This window comes from Gymnoscopelus microlampas (assembly GCF_963454915.1).
Source record: "Gymnoscopelus microlampas genome assembly, chromosome: 16".
NCBI classification, from domain to species: Eukaryota; Metazoa; Chordata; class Actinopteri; order Myctophiformes; family Myctophidae; genus Gymnoscopelus; species Gymnoscopelus microlampas.
In genome coordinates, this window is record NC_139953.1 from 33,230,067 (window position 1) to 33,254,156 (window position 24,090).

The 24,090-nt window shown below is 41.9% G+C and overlaps 2 protein-coding genes across 4 annotated transcripts in view; one reads left to right on the plus strand and one right to left on the minus strand.

Moving 5' to 3' along the window:
- Nucleotides 1-899: 899 nt before the first annotated feature.
- LOC311062596 (putative ribonuclease ZC3H12D) lies at nucleotides 900-13,352 on the plus strand. Its single transcript, XM_084081746.1, has 6 exons — nucleotides 900-1,171; nucleotides 2,749-3,205; nucleotides 6,203-6,342; nucleotides 8,068-8,302; nucleotides 10,131-10,237; nucleotides 11,777-13,352. The coding sequence occupies exons 2-6, from the start codon at nucleotides 2,871-2,873 to the stop codon at nucleotides 12,802-12,804; spliced, it is 1,845 nt and encodes a 614-aa protein (XP_083937872.1). The 5' UTR covers nucleotides 900-1,171; nucleotides 2,749-2,870; the 3' UTR covers nucleotides 12,805-13,352.
- A 2,560-nt stretch (nucleotides 13,353-15,912) lies between these two features.
- Nucleotides 15,913-24,090, minus strand: part of tab2 (TGF-beta activated kinase 1 (MAP3K7) binding protein 2) — a 51,720-nt gene continuing 43,542 nt past the window's right edge. Inside the window, exons 5-8 of one of the 3 annotated variants that reach the window (XM_084081743.1) lie at nucleotides 23,069-23,162; nucleotides 20,720-20,809; nucleotides 19,857-19,949; nucleotides 15,913-18,019 (exon numbers count right to left, since the gene is read on the minus strand). In XM_084081743.1, the coding sequence (XP_083937869.1) occupies nucleotides 17,880-18,019; nucleotides 19,857-19,949; nucleotides 20,720-20,809; nucleotides 23,069-23,162 (417 nt within the window). In that variant the 3' untranslated portion in view covers nucleotides 15,913-17,879. The remainder of the gene's footprint in view (nucleotides 18,020-19,856; nucleotides 19,950-20,719; nucleotides 20,810-23,068; nucleotides 23,163-24,090) is intronic. The other 2 variants (XM_084081744.1, XM_084081745.1) reach the window with 2 other exon arrangements.

Consider the following 24,090-nt stretch of genomic DNA (forward strand, 5'->3'; position numbering starts at 1 on the left):
GGCGATCCTCTGTAATGAGGTAATGAGGTCACTGAAGATGAGTGTCTGACTTAATCCCTCCCAGGAGACACTGTTCCCTTTGTGCCAACAGCCACCGGGCTGTAGAATTCACCCTGCTTTTTAATACACAAGCAGGGTGAACAAAAACACGTTTTATTCCAGTTTTGATGCTGCACTGCACTGTGTGCTGTGTTAGTTATGTCATCATTGTATGTTGTTATTGAATTATTGCATTGAATTTCCCCCCAGAGGATCAATAACGTTCTATCCTATCCTATGGAAACACTTGACCTACATCCTCGGGACATCGGTGCTGCATACCTGTAACTCTCTGCTTCGATTACATAAGATTACATAAGATTAAATAAGATTACATAAGATTGCATAAAATACGATTATAGAATGTTCATCTAAATACAAATTATTCCAAAAAGTGTTTTTTGTAAGCATACACAACACATTAATAGGTAATTTACTGTCCAGTATCATTTCTGGCAAGGGAACCTTGCCAAAAAGTCACGAAGTTCTCTACTATACTGAAAACAATTCAGTTTTATCACATATTGAAAAAATTACTTTGTCTGTTTTTTCCCTGTAATCTGGATTTTTTTTTACACTGGTATATTTTAGCTTCTTGTTGTGAGCTATTGGCCTTGATGAGGTTTATAATCTGACTTGCATAAAATACAAACTTGTCAAGGTTATTTTTTTTATCCCACAGTAACTATCACTATGGCTCTGTGTTTTATCAGTGTGCAAATAACTGAGCTAAACCAAATCTATAACTGTAAGGTGCAACACTGTAATTTCACACCAGGAAGAGCAAGGGGAGTAGGGCAACAGCACAAAACCCCTCTGGGCTCCCATATAAACTTTAGGTGTATGCAGCTGCTGCAGTTCCTAAGGAGGAAGTAAATTACAGTTCGCATAGCTTTCTCTCTTCCTTGCCTGCGCAAACCTTTCTCAAAAGCAAGCACTCACTTCCTCTTATGAGTAATAATAAGAGACGCTGGCTGCACACAGGCTGGTTTTCTCTGCCAAGGGAGGCTGACTGAGAAACAGCAGAGACTTCATACACTCCCATCTGCCGGTCGGAGTGACAGCCGAGGGTACAGCACACAGCGAGAGGCATTTACCAAGACTAACGCTCCCGAGTTACTGCTCGTTCAAAGTAAGTACCGGTACAAGGAGAACCGAAAACTGTACCAGCGGTCATCTGATATACAGCATTGGGTTCTGTCTGTGCAGAAACAAAGGCTATTTTTTTGGTTGTGCGATTATATACTCAGACAGTAGTTGCATGTAGTTTGTCTTGATAAGGGTTTTGTCATGTGTTATCCACAGTAGTAGTTGACAATGTCAGTCCTGGGAACCTTAACAGTATCTCCAGTTTGCATTCTAGATGTCTCAATCAGAACTAATTTAGACCTGGGTGACCAGAAATGAATGCCTTCGAGAAATGAATGACTTGAACCGAAATGAAATGAACCGTTTATCTAGAGAGACAGGCTGTCATGTCATGTTGTGATCTGATGTGCATACAGATTACTGAGAGAACAGTGTCCATGGAATGTGACTTATAGTTTACAACAAGCGACCAGAGATAATCTTTCTCTTTGTGTTCATGAAATTTGGGTCTTGGGTGGAAGCGCTGCACATGAACTCGGCTTTAAGAAACACAATCATGAAGGATGTGGTTTGCTGCAGGTTTTAGCAAGCCTGTGCAAGGCTGAGTCTTGTGTAGGGAGGAGAACGCCTTTGCCAAAACTAAATCCACTTTAATTGTATGCACTACTAGTTCCTTTGAAGGCATGACATTCAGTTAAGTTATTGCTGTTTCCCATGAGAACTAATCAGACCTGACTGTGTTTCTAAGAATTGTCTAATAGTTTTGCCCTTTGAGAACGTGTTTATCATGCATGCTACTTTCTTCCTCATACATTAAGAGTGTAGTCAACATATCAAAGGCAATCCTAGCATATCTATCTATACTGCGTGGCCGGGATGTCTGCGTGAACGGTATGACTGAACAAATAATCAAGTAAGTATCAAGCAAAGGTCGAAACAAGGAAACAGTTGTTTTGGTTTCAGGTTTGTGCATTCAAATGAAGAAGAGGTTTCATCTTCGTTCTGTTCCATTTAGTGCTGTCGTGTTTGCGGACTGAAAAGCGTGATAACGCACCTGTTACTGTTTCAGGCATGCAATAACAGGTTATCATAGGCCCATGTCAATGTTCATGGGGGTAAACGTCTGGGCTGGGTCATGAAGACATAATTCTTAGAACACTATCTCTCTTTGGCTGCAAATGCAAGGGGATTTCCAGATACAATAAGATGTTTGTGGAACAGTGTGACATTGTCACCCTGTTGGCAAAACACAACACTTGGTTCAAAAGAGGAAAACATATGCATTGATTCCATTCATGCTTGTTATGGCAACTGACCCCAGTGACATTTTAGTTAAAATTAGACCAGGGCTTTACGTCGACCCCGTACTTCCTCTATGCATGTGAAGGGGGCTTTCTTGTGCAATATGACGTCGGCATGTGTCTGTGCATGCGTTTGCAGGCATGACGTTGTGACTTGTGACGGCACTGCTGCGTGTGGTTTTCGTACCACAGCCCAGTGGTACGAAACCCCTAGTGACACCACCACTTGTTTCCTGTGTTTACAATAGCAAGAGGATGCTGTGTGTGTGTATGTATTATCTACGCCCTCTTTTGACACATGTCAACTGTTCCAAAACAGAAGCGGTTGCCGTGGCGACGGTGATAAAATAAGGCGGAGAGAGGGATTCCCTGAACAACAAATCTTGAGAGGAGAGTGAGGAGGAATCACCTACGCACCCAAGAGACTCTGTCCGACACAACATGGACCACCAGCACAGCAAGGTGGAGCGCTTCACAAAGCTGGGCTATTCCCACGCCGACATCCTGCGTGTGCTGGAGAGCCTCAACCATGACGCGCAGACCAACGACATCCTGGAGGAGCTGATAAAGACTGGCCACAGGTCTAGCAACAAAAGTGCATCGTCCATCGGCTCCCATCCCAGCCCCAAGTTGGTCCCACGAGGCTGCAGTCTCCCCCTGACCAGCACAAACTCCAGTCCTAAACACTCCCCATCCAAGCCTGATCCAGCTGCAGACAGAGACTCTAGTGCTGGCTTCAAGCCAGTGGTCATTGATGGGAGCAATGTGGCCATGAGGTGAGTGACCTTTGCTAGTACCGCCAATATCATCTTAAGTATTTGTATAATTCATGATGTAATCCAATGGCATCCTTCTCTCTAAACTTTGGCCATTGTTTATTTGTTTGTTTTGGATTGATGGTAACTGACTGCTGAAATCGTCTACTCTCAGTATGTAGAAGAGGTTCCATATGCCAAACGTCATGCTGTGTATCTCACAATAACATACAGTATCTTACAATTTCAAAATACATGGTAGTGGTGCTAATTAAGAATAGGCAATATCCTATCTGGTTCTTCCTAAGTTCTATCAGTTGTTTAAATGTTTAATTTTCAGAGAGATGCTGTTCTAATCTACACGACAGGGATGTCACATAGGTAACCAGTGTAGAATTGACTGATAAGTTATAAGGTTGTGTCTCCTCATGCACAAAATGTGTAAAGGCAAAAAACGTTATGGTACTGTACACTGTTTTGAATTCATTTAAGTTTGTCCTGTCTTAGTGATTATAATTGCCTACCAGCGCCTCCATTGTAATTCAGACTTGGTGTTTGCAAACCACATCACCTTATACTTCCTCTTAAATGAAATGGGAAGTGAAACCCTGATTCAAGCCTATATTTCATTTTAAATATGGAGAAGTGAAGACTCCCATGACTCGTGACAGGTATTTTGAGGTGCATGAGGGTGTTCTTTAAGGCACTTTTAGAGCTGTTAGAATGACTCCCAATGAGGACAGCTATAAATTCCTGCAGTACCATTGTGGGTGCCACCTTAGCCAAGACTGATCTAAAATCATACGTGCATGAAGCTGTCGCTTAAGATTTGAAAAGAAAACCTTAGAAAATATGAGGAAATGTGTATCTATAAATAAGAACTGGCAGTTGATACAGAGAACAAAAATAAGTTGTGCCAGATACACCCAGTATTATATTCCCTTATCTCCTGTAAATAGATTGAGAGTGAAAGAGAAAGAGAAAGAACTCTAGAGGGAGAGGACAAAGGTGTTTTTACTGTTGCCATTCCTCAGACATAGCAACCACATTTTCCACGAAATGAAATCTCAGGCACTGGAAATGAGCCCTGTGGGGAAAGGCAGCAAGAAAACTCTTTGTCTCGATTAAAGCAATTCACTCATCAACAATTTAAAACTGTTTAGATGACACGATTCCACACCAGACTGGGTGAAAACACAACAAGGAAACCTAAAAAAAAGGGGCGGGAAAACGTATAAACTGCAAAACGTGATGTTGTGCACAGCTGCAAAACCTCACATCCAACCTGGCAGTTTCTCAGTATCGGTTCATCCAGTCATTACTTCCCCACAAGACACATCATTTACTTCCTCACATAATACATATAGGCTACAGTATGCATGGGGTGTCTTTTAGCATGGAGGCAAGTATGCATGCAAAGATTGTGTCTTTTTTTAAATCACATTCCATGTGGAGAGTGCATAACTTTTGCTGCCTGTGCACCTGCTATACTTGAGAGCCCCAGCTATTTTGTTCCTTCAGCTATAGGTCTTATCTTCTGTACCCGTTGTATGCAAAGCAGTCGTGCAACCACTTCCTGGTGGCAGCATGAGGGGGAATCCCCCGTAGTCTGTTTACTGTCTCTGATAGGCCAATCTATTTCCTCTGAGAGATAGGACATATATCCTATCGTTGCTGGAAACCTTCTATGTCCAAAATCATTCCTTTTTTGTATTTTTTAAACATTTCAAAATAGTGAAAATAGCCGATCTGCAAGCTCACAACGCGATGTGATACGTTGTGAGCTTGCAGATTTTCTATTTTCTAGATTTTTGCACACACAAAGAAAAAGGTCTTCTCGATTATTCGATCGAAAATGTTAATGATAGAATAATCATGACATACAGTACATTTAATGTCCATCTGTGTGAACTCTTAGACTAGAGGTAAACAACTCAGTAAACCCCTGATGTTCATGTGAGGGTGTGAAATGGACCCAAACATGTATTTACCTTTTATATCCTGTTTTTCCAGTACAGGGTCATATGAACTTAGCTAGGCATCACTCAGTGTTGCCTTGAGGTGCTTACGGCGCTCGTTAAGCAGTCACGTTGCAGCGGTAGGCCTATTTACTTGAGTACAGTACTGTACTTAAGTGCATTTGTGGAGTATTTGGTTCTTTTGCAAGCTTATGACCTTCGCTACATTACAACATTAATTATTGTCCTTTTGACTCCACTACATTTCTAGGAAGGGACTTTTGGGACCCAAACTTACAAAAAAATCCTACTACAAATTTAAGAAATCTCTGTCCGTCATTCTGTCTGATCCGCATTTTTCTCCTCAGTGGGTTGACCCATTTATCTTAACTTGCACACAGGCATTGATCATTGCATATGAAGACAGTGGCGAAGCCAATGTCTCACATTATGTGTCTCTCATTATGAATGAATCACTTAAGCCCCATTTCAAATAGAGTGAAAATAGCAGAAGGTACAAATTTAGAAATGTTCTACAATACAGTACTTTGTCCACCACTGCTTTGCAGTGCTTTTGCAAAACCGCTTGGGAGGAGAACATCTTTCAACATATGCAACACGCAGTGTTGCCATATTTTGTGAGAGAAACAAGAAACCAAGTCTATGAAACCAATCCCAAAAGAAGCGACTATCAAGATCAGTTTAACCAATTTAAACATATACTGTACATCACATCGGCTATTTGAAAAAATAAGCTCACAACGCGTCGCACCACGACGCCTTGTGAGCTTGTAGATCGGCTATTTTCAACAAAAAACACGTTTTCAGCAAAAGTATGTGGATTTTTACAACTACACCTTGGAAACAAGCCCAAAAAACCCTGCAACCACCAATATTTACAAGCGACTTCCTAGAAGAAACAAGCCCAAAGTCACTTATAATAAGGGGACATGGCAACACTGACACCGTGGCCTGTTTCCTGGCAAAGGGAGAAGAGGTGTGAGAGTTGCAGAAAGAAACTGAAAAAAGGAACCTGAATGAATCGTTCCATGTTTTGCAGCCATGGCGACAAGAAAGTGTTTTCCTGCAAGGGTCTGCAGCTGGCGGTCAAGTGGTTCTGGGATAAAGGGGTCCGTGACGTCACCGTTTTCGTACCCCTGTGGAGGAAGGAGCAGCCTCGACCCGAAGCCCCGATCACAGGTGAGAAGACCACCTGTTGCACTGCCCGTGTCAGGGCGGATGCCTGCCCAGTAAAACAATTAGGAATCAAGGGGTGCCGATGGCAGAGTGTTTAAGGCAGCGGTTCTCAAAGTGGGGTCCGGGGACCCCCAGGGGTACTTGAGGGGGTTCCAGGGGGTCCCCAGCTAAATGATGGATAGGAACCAAATGGACCCTTATGGGTCTGTAACTCTGAGAGTGTACACCCTAACGGGTCCATTTGGTTCCATTTGTACACTCTCAGAGTTAAAATAACATTGATTTTACAATATGAATTGGGGTCCCAGAGATATAAATGCCATTATATGGGGGTCCGTAGCCTAATGCATGTCAAACTGGGGGTCCTTGAAATTAAAATGGTTGAGAATCACTGCTAGAGAGCCGTAAAAATCTTCTCTTATGGGGTCCCTGGCTTATCTTTTCAAATGGGGGTCTGCGAGCTAATAAGTGTCAATTTGGGGGTCCTTCACATGAAAAGGTTTAAGAACCACTGGGTTAAGGCACGAACCACATGTCGGCTCTGATGCCGACTGACAGTGATTCCCAGGCCCAGTGGACGTTTGCTGCGTGTCACTCCCCGACACTGTGCCCGTTTCATCTTTGCTGCCACATATCAAAAACATGGCTACTGGAATCTTCCAAACTGTTCACTGTGCCTATTCGGTGCCAGTGCATTAGCCACTGATGTTTTGTTTTACTTCTACTGCAGTGATGCTCAACCTTTTTTTATTTTTAAGGACACCCAATTTGATACACATTAGGCCACAATCCCCCATTTGATGCCATTTTTTTTAGATATCTTATTCTCTTGGACTCCAATCTACAATGTAAAATCCTCAGTGCTTATTAAACTCCCAGAGTCACAGGCCCAAAATGGTTCTTTTGGACACCACATTGAGAAACAGTATATTTCTGTACGGTCATGATGATGGTACAGTGCAGTACCTACTATCAGTACTATGCTGTTCTCATACATGGTCAAACAATGGTTACGGTACAGTGTCATCTCCATGGTGTAATAAATGTTATCTTAAACCATGTCTCAATTGTTTGACAACTTCATCCACCTCCCTTTCATAGTGATCATGGAACAGGGAAGTGGAACCATACTAAAACACGGTTCATTGTTCACATGGTAAACAAAGCTGTTTAAACCACTTTCAACCTGGCATCCCCATAGGCTATTCTGGGTATTTTCAAGCAATATCAGCTCTACAAGCTCACAACTTAAATTGCCTATTTTCTCAATTTGGTAATGACCTTGGCATACTGTATGACAGTAGGCCTATATATGGTTTAAGCATCTGAAGAATTGTCTATTGTGAATGAATAATTTCATAGCACCATGAACAATATTGAACGGCACTGTGTATTCTACTTTTAGCTTATTTTTGTGCAAAAAAGCAAATAACGGGAAACGGGAAAGTATCTGTCATTTTAGATTTTTTGGGCTATTCGTTGGCTATTCAAAAATAGCAGATCTACAAGTCAAGCTCACAGCGCGTCACTTCGTGCCACGCTGCAAGCTTGTACATCTGTTATTTTTTAACATTTTTTAAAAATCTTTAAAGTGTTTGATTTTTTTTTTTTATAATTTAGAATTACCAACAAGTGTACTGAGAACTACTGATTTAGAAGAAAGTTGTAGAATCGGCCTCAGGTCAGGTCTTGGGATAAACTTCTAACTGTGCAATGTGCTGTGTGCAGACCAACACGTTCTCCATGAGCTGGAGAGAAGGAAAATCCTGGTGTACACGCCGTCACGCTGCGTCAACGGGAGGAGGGTGGTGTGTTACGACGACCGCTATATCGTTAAGCTGGCCTTTGACCTGGACGGCATCATCGTGTCCAACGACAACTACCGCGACCTGCAGACAGAGAGCCCGCAGTGGAAGAAGTTCATAGAGGAGAGGCTGCTCATGTACACCTTTGCCAATGACAAGTAAGACCCACCGCTGGATGCACATCTTATTATGTAGCCTAATGCAGTGGTTCTCAACCGTTTCAGGCCGAGACCCCCCAAAATAATCATATTTGAACTGGGGGCCCCCCATAATAATCATATGTTTGAACTGGGGAACCCCCAAAATAATTATATTTGAACTGGGGAACTTGTCAGGGCCTGACTAATCTGGGGCCTGACAAGCACTTGGAATGTAGGAGTTGAGGCATTACATTAGTTTGACTCGGTTCCACTGATTGTGAAAATATGTTCACAATTTCTACCTCGTTCTTATATTAATTGACAATTTGGCCAATGTTTGACCAGGTTTTATTGTATAGTTTGTTGATTACTTCTGATGCAGTAAAGGTCTTTTTTTTTTAAAGTTATTAAAAAGGTCTTTAAGTCCTTAAATGATCACTTCACTGTCATCTGGGGACACCCCCAAAATCATGTGGGGACCCCCCTGGGGATCCTGACCCACAGGTTGAGAACCCTTGCCTAATGCACAAGCTGTATTTGGCTGCAAACCCTCAAGATTTGTCCACAATTGTTCAAAATCTTTCAAAAACAGCAGATTTTGATGCTATATTAACTCATTTAGCTGGGGACCCCCTGGAACCCCCTCAAGGAGCCCTGGGGGACCCAGGGCAGGACCCCACTTTGAGAACCACTGATAAATTTGAGTAACCACTGTTAATATGCATTATGTAGGCTACTGTATTGATTTATGAAGGGATAAAACAAGTTGAATACAGGAACAGGACACACAGAATTATCTCTCGCTCGCACGCACGCACACACACGATATGAGGGGGGGGGGTCATGAGGGGAGAGTGACATCTGCTGGACAGGTAGAAGCAGCACAGTCGTGACAGTTTCTAGTATTTGTTTGAAAACAGTTCTTTGTGATGGGTGCCCCATCATGCTAGTGTCCAAGTGCCTCAGAAGGCTTATACTGTAGGTATATTTACCATATACTATACTTAGTTATGTACGTACCATGACATGTGGAGGGCAGGGCTTTCTGGCTCACAGACTTTGTATAGGCATCATCCAAACCATGTCCGATCCTCCTGTCGTTCCCCATTGTAATAATAATAATGATAATAACTTAAATAACAAATACATTCACCTGAGTATTGTCTTTTACGAAGAAATGGTTAAGTAGCCTGAGCTGTTATGACATTAATTCATCCTTAATGTTTTCTTGTCAAAGAGTTAGACGTTAAAAGGAACTAAGACAGAAGAAGGGAAACTGGGTGGTGGGGGGAGGGCAGGTAGTAGAAAACTGGTCTTTTGATGTAATTATGAGCTACACCCTCATGCAGCCTACTGTGCTCAATATAAACTAGAGAGCATTTTAAACATCTGTTTTTTCTTCATCATCAGTCATATATTGCACATCTTCTAACTTAAACACTTAAAGGGATAGTTCACCTAAAAACTATCCCTTAGGAATGTCGCATTCCTATGCCAATAATTTGATGACCAGCGGACCGGTAGGCAGTGGTTCTGGTAGGAGATACAAAGGAGACTCTTTGTGTCTCCTACGGGAACCGTTGCCGGTCATCAAATTATTGGCTTAGGAATGCGACAAAAACAAATAAATATCCATGAATTTCAAGTCTCCATGGGGTGACTAATCAATTGAAAAAAGGTCATTTTGGGGGTGAACTATCCCTTTAAGGCTAAGCCCTATACTTCATTGTAAGACAGATAGTGAAAATAGCCAATCTACAAGGTCACAAGGCCCAAATTATGGACGCCATGTTTAAAGTGGTTATGTCACCGGCTTCTCTTACCCTGTTGTCTTTGTCTTGTTCAGGTTCATGCCCCCAGACGATCCTCTGGGTCGAAACGGTCCCACAATTGACGACTTCCTGCGTAACAAACCCTGGTCTGTGGACAACAAGCAGCAACACTGTCCTTATGGTTGGTTGACACTTCTCACCAGTAATACTCACATTTATTACTTAATTAAAAGTACCAATACCACAAAAGTATTGGGATCAAAATATACTTAAAAGTACCAAAAGTAAATGTACTCATTAAGCAGAATGTCCAATTTCACGAGTTTTCAAAATGTGTAAAATAATCTTAGCAGATCTATAAGCTCACAACACGTACGTTGTGAGTAACATTACCTCAGAATTGTTCTTAAGTACAGCACTTGAGTACTAGTTACTTTCCACCACTGCTTCTCACATGCACAGGCACGTGCACGCATGCACACACACACAATCCAACTTTCATCGAATTACATTTCCTTGTATTACACGCCCAGGGAATTTACTGGTAGGCTCATTCAACAGAATCAACAACAGCCAGCTAGGAGGCATTTTGCAGGTACATACAGGAAGAGTCGCCATTCAGGTTTCAACATGAAATATTGAAAACAAATAAACAAGCCCCTTGATGTTGGCTGCTTACCAAGCTCTGTGAGGAAACAAAATATGACCAATGGTTTGAGATACACCATAACAGTTATATTATACTCAAGTAATTTTACACTGCATGAAGTGTGATACAGTACGTAATACATGTTATCTAATTTATTATGCTAGCTTATTAGGTTAATTTGCCAAAAATTACCATCGTTGGAAAAACTATTTTCCATTTATCAGTGGGAGAGTGAATGAAGGTGTTCTCCATCATTAACTCACCAGTAGGTGTCACTGGTGGTCACTGTCCTCCTCCATTATGTAGCCACTACTAACAAATAGTTGGACAGATGTAGGGGTGCAGCAGTTAATAGAACTAATAACTGTTTCATAAAATAATCGATTAGTAATCAATCCCTATGTTATTAATTATAGTTTGACATTTTTAAAAACGTTCCGAAATACTTAAAATAGTTGATCTACAAGCTTGTCAGTTATTGTAACTACAATTACAACAGGTTGCACCTAAATGCAGGGGGAGGGGAAAAAATCAGAATCGAAAACGTAATCGATAGTTGAAAATAATGGATAGTAGCAGCCCTAGACAGATGTGCATGCTAGGGCACATGCAGTTCATAGAGGCCAACCCACCTGTCAAAAAGATTAGATCAGTTGATGATTCATGTGGCTGCCTGTCAGTCAGTCAGTCACTAGTTCTTAGAGAGCTCTCCAGCACGGTAGTGGCCCACTCACAAACACAAGCCTTTTTTATCAACACCTGTGACAATAACAGCTTTGAGCGCCAAACGGCAAGCCCGGGAATGGAATTTAGTCCGGTAAATGGCCCACAAAGAGCCCTAATAAGCATCTGTTTGTGTACCTAGGAACAAAAAGAAGACTGCAGGCCAGACCTAATTTATTTGCTAAGCCAAGTGTGTTTACCGTACGGTAGACAGCAGCGTGTGTCAAGAGACACGCACGTCGCATCCGTGTTGACAGTCTCTTAAAAGAGACACAGGGTAATATATCTGTGTGGCCTATTTTTAAAAAAGCTATAAATACCCCCCCTATTGTATTTATCTAATTCCAGGAAAGAAGTGTACTTATGGAGTGAAATGCAAGTTCTACCATCCAGAGCGTACTAACCAATCACAGCTGTCTGTGGCAGATGAGCTGCGAGCGATGAGCAGGCCTGCAGCAGACAGAGCGAACTTCACCTCGACTATAGTGCCGGGTCAGGGTGTCGACCAGGACGCGCGCATCAGCCCGGCACCCTACCATGACGTAGAGCGCACCGTTACTCATCCACACACGTACCTCTCGTCCAATCCCACTCCACCCCCGCTGGGTAAAGATGACCAGTCACACAGGGCCTCGCCCATCGAGCAGTTTGTCTGTCCGAGAGACACCGGTAGTCCGGCCACACCGTGGAACCCCGGCTACCGTCGGTGTCCCAGTCCGGATGTCGACGAGGCCTTCGGCTCCCTGGACAGCTACCTGTCCAGGATGCACATCCAGGACGCCACCAGAAGCACAGAGAGACTGTCCTCCTACGGTTACAGCAGTGGGGTGGGCAGCGAGAACCACTTCCCCTCCGGAACCTATGGTAGTAACACACAGAGACAGGGTGGATACCCCTCCACAGACAGTTACTACACCCCACAGAGAGCCCTCCAGAACGGCTGTGACCACCACTCCCACACTTGCGACCACCACTCTGTGTGTGGCCAGTGTAGGTACGGCCACCAGCACACCCATAGCCCCAGGTTTGTCCAGCATCCACCCAGGGGTTCCTGCCCGTCTCTGCATCCACACAACAGCGAAAATCACGCAATTTCCCCCGATAACCAGCACTTCCAGTCTCTCATCACAAAGAGACAGAGTCACAGCTTGCCGGAGGACCACTGGGGGCAGGGCGGTCCCTGTGACGTAGGGTTGACCAAGGGCCAGACCCCCAACAGTGAACAGAGAAAGAACCTGAGGAGCCAACTCGGCACCCTCTTTCCTCAGAATGTGGTAGACCACATCATGGCCTTGTACCCCCATGTCGTAGACATGTCGCAACTGATCACACTCATTCAGAGGTACAGGGCCGGCCAGAGTCAGTTCGCCTACTAATTCCGAAGAGACTGGAGTTCAAAGGCCAGGGCTCAAATCTTGCTCGCTTGCATTTGTGGAGAACATTCTGAAAACTGAGTACTACGTAATTCAGAATCTAAAGACTACAACTAAATATATTATCCGGTGATTTCTCTTGTAGCAACTGTGAATATGCACGCAATTACAATTCATACCGTTATTAAAATACTATCACTCTTCCTTTAGTACAATGTGGGTGTGAACAGTTGGTGTTTTATGTTTTAAGCATTAAAGTTCTTCATAGGATGAAGAAAAGGCTTGATTATGTAGCAGACTGAACTGTACTTGTATGTAGTTGTTTATACTGTATAAGTGCAATGCACTACTCTCTACATGCTATTGTTTTTGTAGCATTGACTCAAAAGTTTAAATCAAAGCAGCATGTGTTGTTTTCTCAGGTTGCCTCAAAGTGAGGAGAGCCATTTTGTACAATAGAGAATGGGAATGTCCCTGTATTTGTTATCGCTTTTTAAATGTTTTTACTGTACATAAAAAAATATAAATATGAAATAAATCAAACCACCAACCCTTGTTTTTCTATCTTTCTATGATTATGAATTGCATTTCGACAGAAGGCTGCATCACATCAGATAATGACACCTATAGAAGCAAACCAGGAGAACATTTAACACTTTACTACAACCTCCACAGTCCGGGGTAGATTCTGATTATTAAAAGGTCCAATGTAATTCACAGACCCAATTTCATATGCATCATTAGGCCACGGACCCCCATTGTATTTAGTCTCTGGGACCCCAATCTGAGATTTGTATTGTTAGGTATGATTTGGCACAGAATTCCATGACAATTCAACTCTGATCAAAAAGCCATTGCTGTAATGTCTCTTATCGGCTGTGCACAACTGTAGTATTTCCACTTTCCAGAGGGTGGCATCCCCATTTCCTGTTCCAGCTCATTTTCCCACAGCTTTGTTTGATTGGCTCGGCTCAGCAGGTTTGGACAGGAATCACAGGACACCTTGTGGTTCCAGTTCAAATCTGCTGCCGTCTGCCAAGCCAATCAAGCTATAATCAAATCAAATAACAGAAAACAAAGCCACCTTCTGGAACGTTGGACTACAGTTATGCACAGAGCCTATTGTACCCAATTGTAATTGTAAATTATGAAATAGGCCTAATGGTAAAGTTTTAACTATCACTTATTTCACCTGGGCAGGGTACCCCCTGGAACCCCCTCAAGGACCTCTGGGGTTCCACGGACCCCATGTTGAGACTGATCTAAGTAAACAAAGATCAGTTAGTGCAGTGGTTCTGAAACCTTTTTTAATTTCAAAAACCCCCATGAGTGTGAATGTACAAATGGAAACATCGTAACACTCATAGTTACAGAGCTATAAAGGGTCCACTCGGGTGTCCCTGACCCCACTTTGAGAACCACTGTGTTAATATAGTTACATTTAACACCCCTTGAAAAACTCTCCCTCTAGTTGTCATGACAAACATATTTAGAAATCCAATCTAGTTCCTGGTGTGATGTCACTTTCCCCCAGGTTTAACTGAATGATAGACAACCAGTCTGTCAGACAATAGCCAGCCAGCTACATGACAAACTAGCCCAAACCTCCATTGTTGCTGAGAAGTTACAAATCCCTTTTCCTGGCGGAGTTGGAATCACTGCACTAGATATTTAACACCCAATTTACTTATTTATCACAAACGTTCTGTTGGAAATAAAATAAAATAGTTTTTCAAAAATAAGTTCTTGTCTTTAGCATTTTTTGTTCAACTACTAAAGATTGTAAAACAAATTGAGCTGAGGTGTTGTACAGTACCTGTCAAAGTGGCTTGTAGAATTAACCGCCATGGCCAGACAGTATAATAGAGACTAAAACTACCAGAAGATAGAAAAAAAAACATACTGCAGAATTCACTGATCACTTGACTCCACTTGTCAATCAAGCTTCCACCTGTGCCTTTTTCCTCAATGACGTGGCTCTTGATCACCATCTGCTGGTGCAATTACAACAGGTTGCACCGAAATGCAGGGGGAGGGGAAATAATCAGAATAGATTTTTTTAAATTATTATTATTACAAATAACTTATCTGTTACAAAGACAGTTTTCCCAGATAAAATCAAAAACACTTTAGATACCCAAATTTGTTTTGTTTTTTTCCATTTAATAAAACATGTATGAACCACCTCTTCACACCAAGGTGCAGACAAAAGCTGAAAACTGGGTTTCTTTGGGCTTAAAAAGGAAAAGTATGGCATAAGTGCTTAAGAGACAACTACAAATTCATTTTCTACTTTAATTGGATTTAAACAATACTAAGGTTTTCTTTAAAAAAAATGGCACTTTGATTTGTGACAGCAAAGATTATCAATACAATTCTAAGGCACTAATGTAAGGCAACATTTTACAAAATGTGAACAAATTCACAGAGTAAGTATTCCACAGCTAAGGTGAAGTAATCTCAATAAAGTAAACTTTTTGAACCATCCTCACCAATAAAAGCTTATAAGAGGACAATAAGCCAAATAAAAAGATTAACCACTTAAAACCCTAAATACTTAGTTGACCAGGGTCCCCCAGGGCTCTATCCTTGGCCCGCTCCTTTTCCCCCCTCTGCACACAAATGTCTTTGCCGAAAATAGCCTATCTACAAGCTTACAGATGGGCCACTTTCACAGAATGCTCACCCCAGAATAGGTACGGCAGGGTTCATGTGGTTAAACAAGTTGTGCTTGGTAGTCTCACAGGGCTTGATGGGGTGTTAGGGGTCAGGAAGCCTGGCCGTGGGTGCTGCCGCAGTGGCTGAAAACATTGAGCAGCTTGCAGGAGCTGGCGGAACAGCCGACATTAAGTGACATTGTTGCAGACCAAACTCTTGCTGCAGAACAGGACGGGGGTGCCCATGGGCACAGGCGGTGGATTGGTTAGCTTCCGGAAAGATGGGAGTTGGCAAAAGGCGACTGCATACTTCACAGAGTCCAACTGAACACAACTTTTCGGCTGGAGTATGCAGCCAACTTAAGGGCAGGAATAGGGGAAGGGGCAAGTCAGCAGCAGGGTGAGGGACTGCAAAGTTGCACAGGCTGGCATAATGGGAGGGGTTGCCAAATGATTTTCTTTCTTTTTTTTTTGCTGGATGGGAGATCTAATACAATTCTGACCTGGTGAATATAAGGCACATGACATATATAAATATATTTTCTTTTGCTTCAATTGGGAACAGGAATACTTAAAAACATTTTAACATATTCACTTTGATCTCTTGGTACACTGATGAAACCCCAAATTTCGGACAGCATAGCATCTACTTGGATCATGAAATCCCTATAAAGAAACGTTTCACTTTTCAGTCCAACTAACCATACAGGGAGACCTGGGGAAAAAAATCCTTTGATTCAATCTTACATCCAACTCTCAAGTCTGTCAGATTTGATGCGAGTTTTAGGATGTAATGCAGTGAAGGAAAAAAAAATCATGCATCTCTTCTTGGCACTGAGGTGTAGATATCCCCCAAGATATAAACCTACATTCCAGTTGTCAGATGGCAGTTTGTAATTTTTGAAGTTTGTTTTTACCCTCAAACGGTCACAAGATCTTTGGCATCCTGCAAAAAAACTTTAAACAATAAAAAAAGAAAACCTCCATCTTTTTACTCTGCAGATCGTACAGGAAATTCGGCATTTACACAAGCGGCGAACAGACAACATAGCTTTGTGACGGCTGTAACGGTTTCGATTTACAGTTCTGCTCCTCTCGCCTCTTTTATTTCTTTTTGCAATGCTTCCCAAACTCTCACAGAAATCAAGTAAAAAGCTTAAAAAGGGACACGGTGCATATTTGTTTGAAAGAGAGAGAGAAGAAATGAAACACAAAAAAAAGAAACAATAGTTAATAAAGTCTATAAAGCTATACTTACAAGGAAATAGAAGTGATTCATAGTGTGAGGAACAAGGCGTTTTTTTTTTGTCATTTTCTTTTTTTAAAGGCACATTCGAAAATTATGTACAGTAAAAAGCTCAGGGCAAATTCTTCTTCCCTCCGTGTACTGTACACAAAGCATGCAATTTAGTTTCCATTTTTACCTTTTTTTAGTTTTATAAACTCACGATCGAAGAGACACAGACTGACAAGGGATACTAAGGGGGGATGTTGGGGTGGGGTTGTGGGGGGGGGGGGCCAGAGATGAGTTTTAGTGGCAGTAACACTGCTAGTTCCCCCATGACATCCTCTAGAAGAAAAAAAAAACAGCAACCAAACTTAAAAAAAAAAAAAGTCTACAAGTAGTCTGATCGTTTTTGTTTTTTTTCCCTTCAGACGTAGAGCGGTGGCCAACCGTAGTTCCCATTCCTGATCACGCCACCACAGAAGAAAATTTTACTTTTTTTCAGCAAAGGCACATTGGTGCCTTAGTTGGTTGCACGTGTGTTATCTGTGCGCATATGTATGAATGCATGTGCTGTATGTATGTATGTGCGTGGCTGTGTGTGTGTGTGTGTGTGTGTGTGTGTGTGTGCGTGTACACGTGTGTGTGTGTGTGTGTGTGTGTGTGTGTGTGGGTGTGTGTGTGTGTGCGTGCGTGCGTCGGCCCATCACACTTCCGGGCACCACTCATAATACTGTAAATGGAAGCAGCGAGGTATCCCCGGGAGTTAAAGGTCGCCCGTTGACGAGCAAGGAAGGGGAGGGGGGAGGAAGTGACTCCACACGATCACGAGTCTTCTCGAGGTGAGGTATCATCCGACTTGGCCAGCTTTAGGAGAGCTGTAAACGCTATCCAATCCAGCCTTCAGTGGACAGCATTCTACAAACCTCAGAGATACTGCAGGCTGTGTGTGTGTATGTGTGGATCACAAAAAGGGAAAACGGGTCGCTCCATGAGTCTCCCTCACAGTTCCCTCGAACTTATTTCTAGTATTTTTCATACTATAAAAACAAAAGGGTCCTTTTTTTTCTCTCTAATCTAGTCAGTCCGGGTGGAAAGGCATCCAGAGGGGAGGGCGGTAGGTAGGTAGGTAGGTAAAGGCTGGGTTGGTTGGTTGGCGGTGTGGGTTGGGTAGTCTTGGCGGTCTTGCTGTTGGCTCAGAAGTGCCGTGGGAACTCGCACTGTTCACATCGGTTGAGGGCAGGGTGGTTCAGGAAGGTGCAGGCCGTGCAGCTCCACTGCGTGCCCTCGTCGTCCTCCTGGTCTGCTACGCGCTTGGCGCTCTTACTGCTCGACTCTGTACAGGGGAGGAGAGCTTTTTGTTAGAAAAAAACTAAAACACACACACACACACACACACACACAAGGCCTTGTCACGATGTGTTGTGAGGCAGGGAACATTTTCTCAAACACTTGAGCCCTATATTCTTCTTTGTACAACAGATAGCCAATCTACAAGCTCCGCGATGCGACACGTTGGGGACGCATTAGGGATGTCAGGGTTAATGTGGTTAACATTACATTTTTAATTAAATTGTTTACCCATTAAGACCTGAGGCGAGGAACTGCATGTATTCAGTCTGACCAGAAGCAAACATATCCACACTGGCGACAAAAATGAATGACCAGGGGAATGAGGGGGGATATCAAAAGCAGAGGCATGGATCTCCCCAACAAATGGAACCCTGGGAGACTGGATTGGCACTGCAGTGTGCCCACTGTCACCTTACACAAGGGACGGAATAAGGGGAACAATACATTCTTATTGAAGTATTTGGAATACTGTTCCCCTGCGCTTGGTCTTGCTCAATATTTTTCATGGCTTTAACCACTTTCAACGTGACATCCATATTTTGTGCATGTCAAATAATACTTTATTCTTCTTTTTAACTCTCTGTGCCAATGAAATAAAAAAATATGTTCATACTGTGCCAGCAATTATTTATTTTTTTTAAGTAAAAAAAAAGTGCTCAGGAGCCGATATACAGCCTTTTTCAGTAATAAGTTAAACAAGAAGTGAATGGAGCAGCAAATCTTCAGATCACGATATCTTTGGTTCTGAACATTCTCCCCCCCCCCCCCCCCCAAAAAAAAACACTTTTCGTTCTTGGCACTGAGGGAATTCAGAAAAAAACTCTGGATAACTGGTTTTGTGACAATGAGAGTTAATTCCAAATAATGTTAAAATTTTCAAAGATTTCAAGAATAGAGGTAATAGCCAATCTTCAAGCTCATAATGGTCAGAAGTGGTTAATTCGTCGTACAATGAAGTAATATAGTACTGAAGATATAACACAATATTACAAATGATCAATGATACAATTTTGGAAAAGCGTCAAAGTCAGCTTAACCCTGAAATGGCGTTTTCACATGCATTTAATAATAAAAAGAAAAATATTATATATAACACTATATACATACTGTATAACATCTCAATATTCAGCTAATTCTGAAAATCCCTTTTGCAATCACATGCAACCAAATTGTAAATAAATACGTTCAGAAAAGGTGCATGCATGGCTGATGGACACAGAGAAAGAAAGAGGGAGAGGAGTGGAGAGGGAAGAAGGGGAAAGGGAACAGTAAACCCAGATCCCTAAACCACTAGATGTAGAAGTGCACGGATAAGAGCAATGGATGCAGCGGTTCTCACTGGCTGTGCACAGTTGCAACGTTCGGACGTGAAGCAAAAATGTTTTCACTCTGGGTGGAAAAACTGGGGTCTCCGCAAGCATATCCTTATAGAAATACATTTTATATGGAAAATAACTGCATCATAGCACCCCTTTTTAATATTTTTAAACCTAGAAAATCAACATTGTGGGATGAATCAAGTTAAATCAAGATCATGCATTTAGCATATAACCAGTATTCCAGTAACCCGTTTTATTTTAAAACAAAAAGATAACATTTCATGTGCAATAATGCACGGATGCGTATCTGGTGGATTCGTTAAATTAAAGATTCATACTTCGTCATGCTATGGTGTCGTGCGCCAAGAATAGCCGACCTACAGTGTATAGCCGAATAGTCTGCTATTCTCGGCCGTTCTTGGCGTGCGACACCATCGCGCAACGGATCATAGATTAGGCTTAACACTCCAGATTTGACTGCGTAGGGACAGAGCTACCAACCCTGTGGCAGAGGAGGGGTCAGGCTAGGAGAGGGCTCCATCAGGACCTCAGAGGCGACAGTATGTCGACATCCTCTCTTTTCAGGCCCCATGCCTGCAACCTCCCACCGGCCCCCACACACGCACACACACATATACACACACACACACACACACACACACACACACACACACACAGAGAAAGGGACGGACAGACGATGGCAGTGTAGATGACAAGAAGGGGAGAAAAATGAGAAGTGCAGAGGTGGCCGACATACAAGTAGGGCTGCAATAATCGATTATTTGCTTAGCAATTATTCTATAGATTACTTTTTCGATGAATCCAATAATCAAGGAGGATTAAAAACAAAAAAATACATATACTGTGTGTATATATATATATATATATATATCAAGGAATACAAAAAACTTGAATAAATCGATTACTATGATTAACCACTTCAGCCCCATTTTATACTTTGTAGTACAACAGTGTCACACAAAAATAGAGAAAAAGGTGATGTACACGCTCACAACTGTTGTGAGCTTGTAGATTTGCTATTATGGGGTATTTTTCTACTGTATTGTTTTTTAAATGATCAAATCAATTAGTTTGATTAACTGTTGCACCCCTACATGCAAGTATGGCCGTGAAATGTAACATGGCAGATTGGATGAATAAGCACGTGTATAAGACAATCGGCTTCAAGGTTGAAGTACATAATGTCATTATGGTTTTAAATATGAAATCTGAAAACCTGAGCATGCTGCAAGAATTCAAAAAAGAACAAATGAAAATAAAGCCAGTCAGTACAGACCGCCCGAGGTGTACAGCAAGGAGAAAGTGATGTCCAGCAACCCCCATGTTTCCTTTACTAAACTTACCACCAGATAATGTCGGTTTGGGTGGGACTGGACCAAGGAATCCAATGTTGTCGTAAAAGTTATGGATTGCACTGGGGTTAAAGTGTGGTCCTGTAACAGATGAAAAGCAGAAGAATCTACAGTTCACATTGTACCTCATAAATAGCGGACAAACATTTGTATAACATTTTTTGTTTTACGTTGTATTGCTATGAACTGCAGACATCACATACTGTCGAAATGTATCATGGCTGTAAAGCTTCATCATCAGTAACACACAAGAAAACATGTCAAATGTGTGACAAAAATCTGAAAAGAATCAGTAAATACTCTAAACTTAATGATGAAAAGCCAAATGAGGGTGGTCCGTTTAAAAACAGTGTAAAGCTGGCAGCATACTGCAAAATAAGTTCAAAATTACTAAATTATTTTCAAGGCAATGCAGCTCAGCTTTGAGTCCCGAACGTATACAGTGCTGGAACGGTGACTTCACCACCTGGATCTGACTGTGGCATAAAACAAAAATAAATCACGAGAGCCTTGAAATTTGGACTAATCACATACGATGTTCGTGTTGATGTCTCTGCGGTGATGTTTGGCTAGTCAGAAAATCTTGGAGGTGCAAGAAGTGCCGTTTACACCTTAGGCAAGGCAACGTGTTTGTTGGTTTTACCCACAATCAAGTCATTTTGTTCCTAGGACCTCGCTGAAGTTAGTTTCCGCAAGCAGTATGCTGAAGCCGTAACAAACATTACATCTATAGTAAATAAGAGCCAATGAGCTTTGTCTATACACCTGACATATAAATAAAAAATAGCAAAGAATATCACTCATATTGTACCTCATAATTTATTAAAGGCACCAGAAAAAACTTTTATAAAAATGTTTTACCATTTCTTCCTATTTTTATTTATTGTTATTATCGTTTAATTATATTAGAGGCGCTGATGGCCTAGCGGTTAAAGCGCATACCATAAATTAAAAAAAAGCACCAGGAAAACATACAATAAAGTGTAATCAGGTGGATACAACATTTGTGTCACTACTGAAAACCAAAGCTGTAATCCTGACTGAGTGACTGTGTTATGGCACCATGGTCAAACCACCAACATTCACATGACCACCATTTAAACCTTTCCATTTATGCTCAAGCATGGACTGGTCTGCCATTTGCATTAGGACCACTTTCAACCTGGCGTCCATATTTTCGGCATGTCTATATGCTAAACTTTCAAAAATAGCAGATCTACAAGCAAGCTCACAACACATTGTGATGCAAGGCCTTGTCAGCTTGTAGATCTGCTATGTTTGCTATTGGTCGTACAATTAAATGGTTAAACGGCAGGTATAGACAGAGTTCCAGGCCGGCGTGTGGTTCTCTTGCCTTCAGCGCAAAAGGACAATTCATTTATTTACCAGCGCTTTCCTTCCGTCACCTGTGTGACCGCTGGACTGGTGTGTGAGCAGCTGAGTGCTGCCAGAGGGCCAATAAATCCCTTGTTAGCAACCAGCAACAGGATGCAATTCAGGAAACTAATGGCAGTTAGCAGTACAATGGCAGCACCTTGACTGCATGCGCTGATGGGGATGCGAGAGGGTCGGAGCGGAATCAGAGCGCTGATTTTGGCCTATTATTATTTCTCATATCCTCCCACTATGATTTTATCCACTTATAGAATATAAATAAAAACGTGAGGCCAAGTGAACATACAGGCAGATTTTTATGACATTGGCTCTGCAGAAGTCTGGCTGTCTAGAAGAGGGTCTGCGTGTCTGTGTGTGTAGAGCTCATCCAGGACTTTGTTGTGTTATCCTTTTAGCTCATATGTCTGACTGTACCTTGTGTCGTTAACATTTCTCAAAATGACAAATGACATGAAAACATTTTGTCTAAATAAAGTATTCAATCAATCAATCTCGCACACATCCGAGATCCACATTTAAACCATGCTGTTCTTATGTGGATCAAGAGATCCACATGATTAGAATTTTTAAAGGTGTATCCAACCACAGTATAAAAGGTTGCTGGTACACCCAACACTATTGACTATAATGACATGGTAGCAATTTACTCTTATGTTATATTATCACTAGGTTATAATAACATAAGAGCAAAATGGATGCTGTGCGCATAAGGTCCATTGGAGTAGGAATGTATTTATTGAAACACAAAAGAGCAGCACAGACATTCAACTACGCACTCATAGACACACACACACACACACACACACACACACACACACACACACACACACACACACACACACACACACACACACACACACACACACACACACACACACACACACACACACACACACAGGAATAAGCAAAGTCACTCATAACTACAAGATTGGTCTGGTCTCCTACCTCGTGTTTGAAGAAGATCAATTTCTTTGGTTAGACAGTCAATGTCGATCTGCAGTATTCTGTTTTTGCATCGCAACTGCTGCATCTCCTCAATCTGAGAGAGAATGAAACAGGATCATAATCAACTGACTGTCTGGGTTGCACCATTATTATCAGCATTAATGATAACCAGGATTCCAAAAGGGGGGGGGGGCATTTTCTTAACCCCTATATACTTCTTCGTACAACAAGCTAACACATTTAAAATAGTCATTAAAATAACAATTTGAAAAATCTTATGAAGTTTTGAAAATTCATACATTTCAAATATATTAGGTAAAAGAAAGGTCCCTAACGCCAAATCAAATGTGTTTGAATCTGAGCCAAGTCCCCTGCAGGAGGCGCGTCTGAAGCCTGTCCTGGACGGGCTTCAGACGCAGGAGTGTCCCGACGTAAAACATAAGGAAATGCATACATTTAATTCAGTGAGACCAGAAGCAGGACTAAAACATATCCCCAACGTTAATAAAAATGAATGAGGAGAGGCGGATATCAAAAGCAGAGGCATGGATTCCCACCATCCCCCCAGCAATTCAAACCTGATGATAACCATGATTACAGCTAGATTATATTCATTCTAATTGGTTGAGTAGTGTCTGCAGGTGCACCAGGTCCATGGTGATAATCTCAGCTATAATCAAAAAAAATAACCATAAAAAAAAACGATCATCGATATCTCTATACCAAAATTGCAGAATGTCGATATTAAGCTATCAACAAGATTTTAAATCTTACACAATGACACCGTTACGAAATTCTGAGTTGGTTTACCGAATCACAGATTTAAATATGCTTTCATTCCCTATAGGAGGATATTGAAAAAAAAGAGAAAAGTATGAAAGTGAGTGAAGTTAATTTAAAAGTTTACTGTGCGTGATACGAAGCTGTAGGTGGCTGCACCATGAGGTGTGCTGACCTACAGAGATGCCTGGATTCAATAAATAACACCAGCCCACAGAGCTACTGAGCTCAGTGGCCAATTA

Coding starts and splice junctions, on each gene's coding strand:
- LOC311062596 (XM_084081746.1), top strand. CDS start 2,871: ATGGACCACCAGCACAGCAAGGTGGAGCGCTTCACAAAGCTGGGCTAT. Junction 3,206..6,202: donor GGGAGCAATGTGGCCATGAG/GTGAGTGACCTT, acceptor CATGTTTTGCAG/CCATGGCGACAAGAAAGTGT. Junction 10,238..11,776: donor GCAGCAACACTGTCCTTATG/GTTGGTTGACAC, acceptor ATCTAATTCCAG/GAAAGAAGTGTACTTATGGA.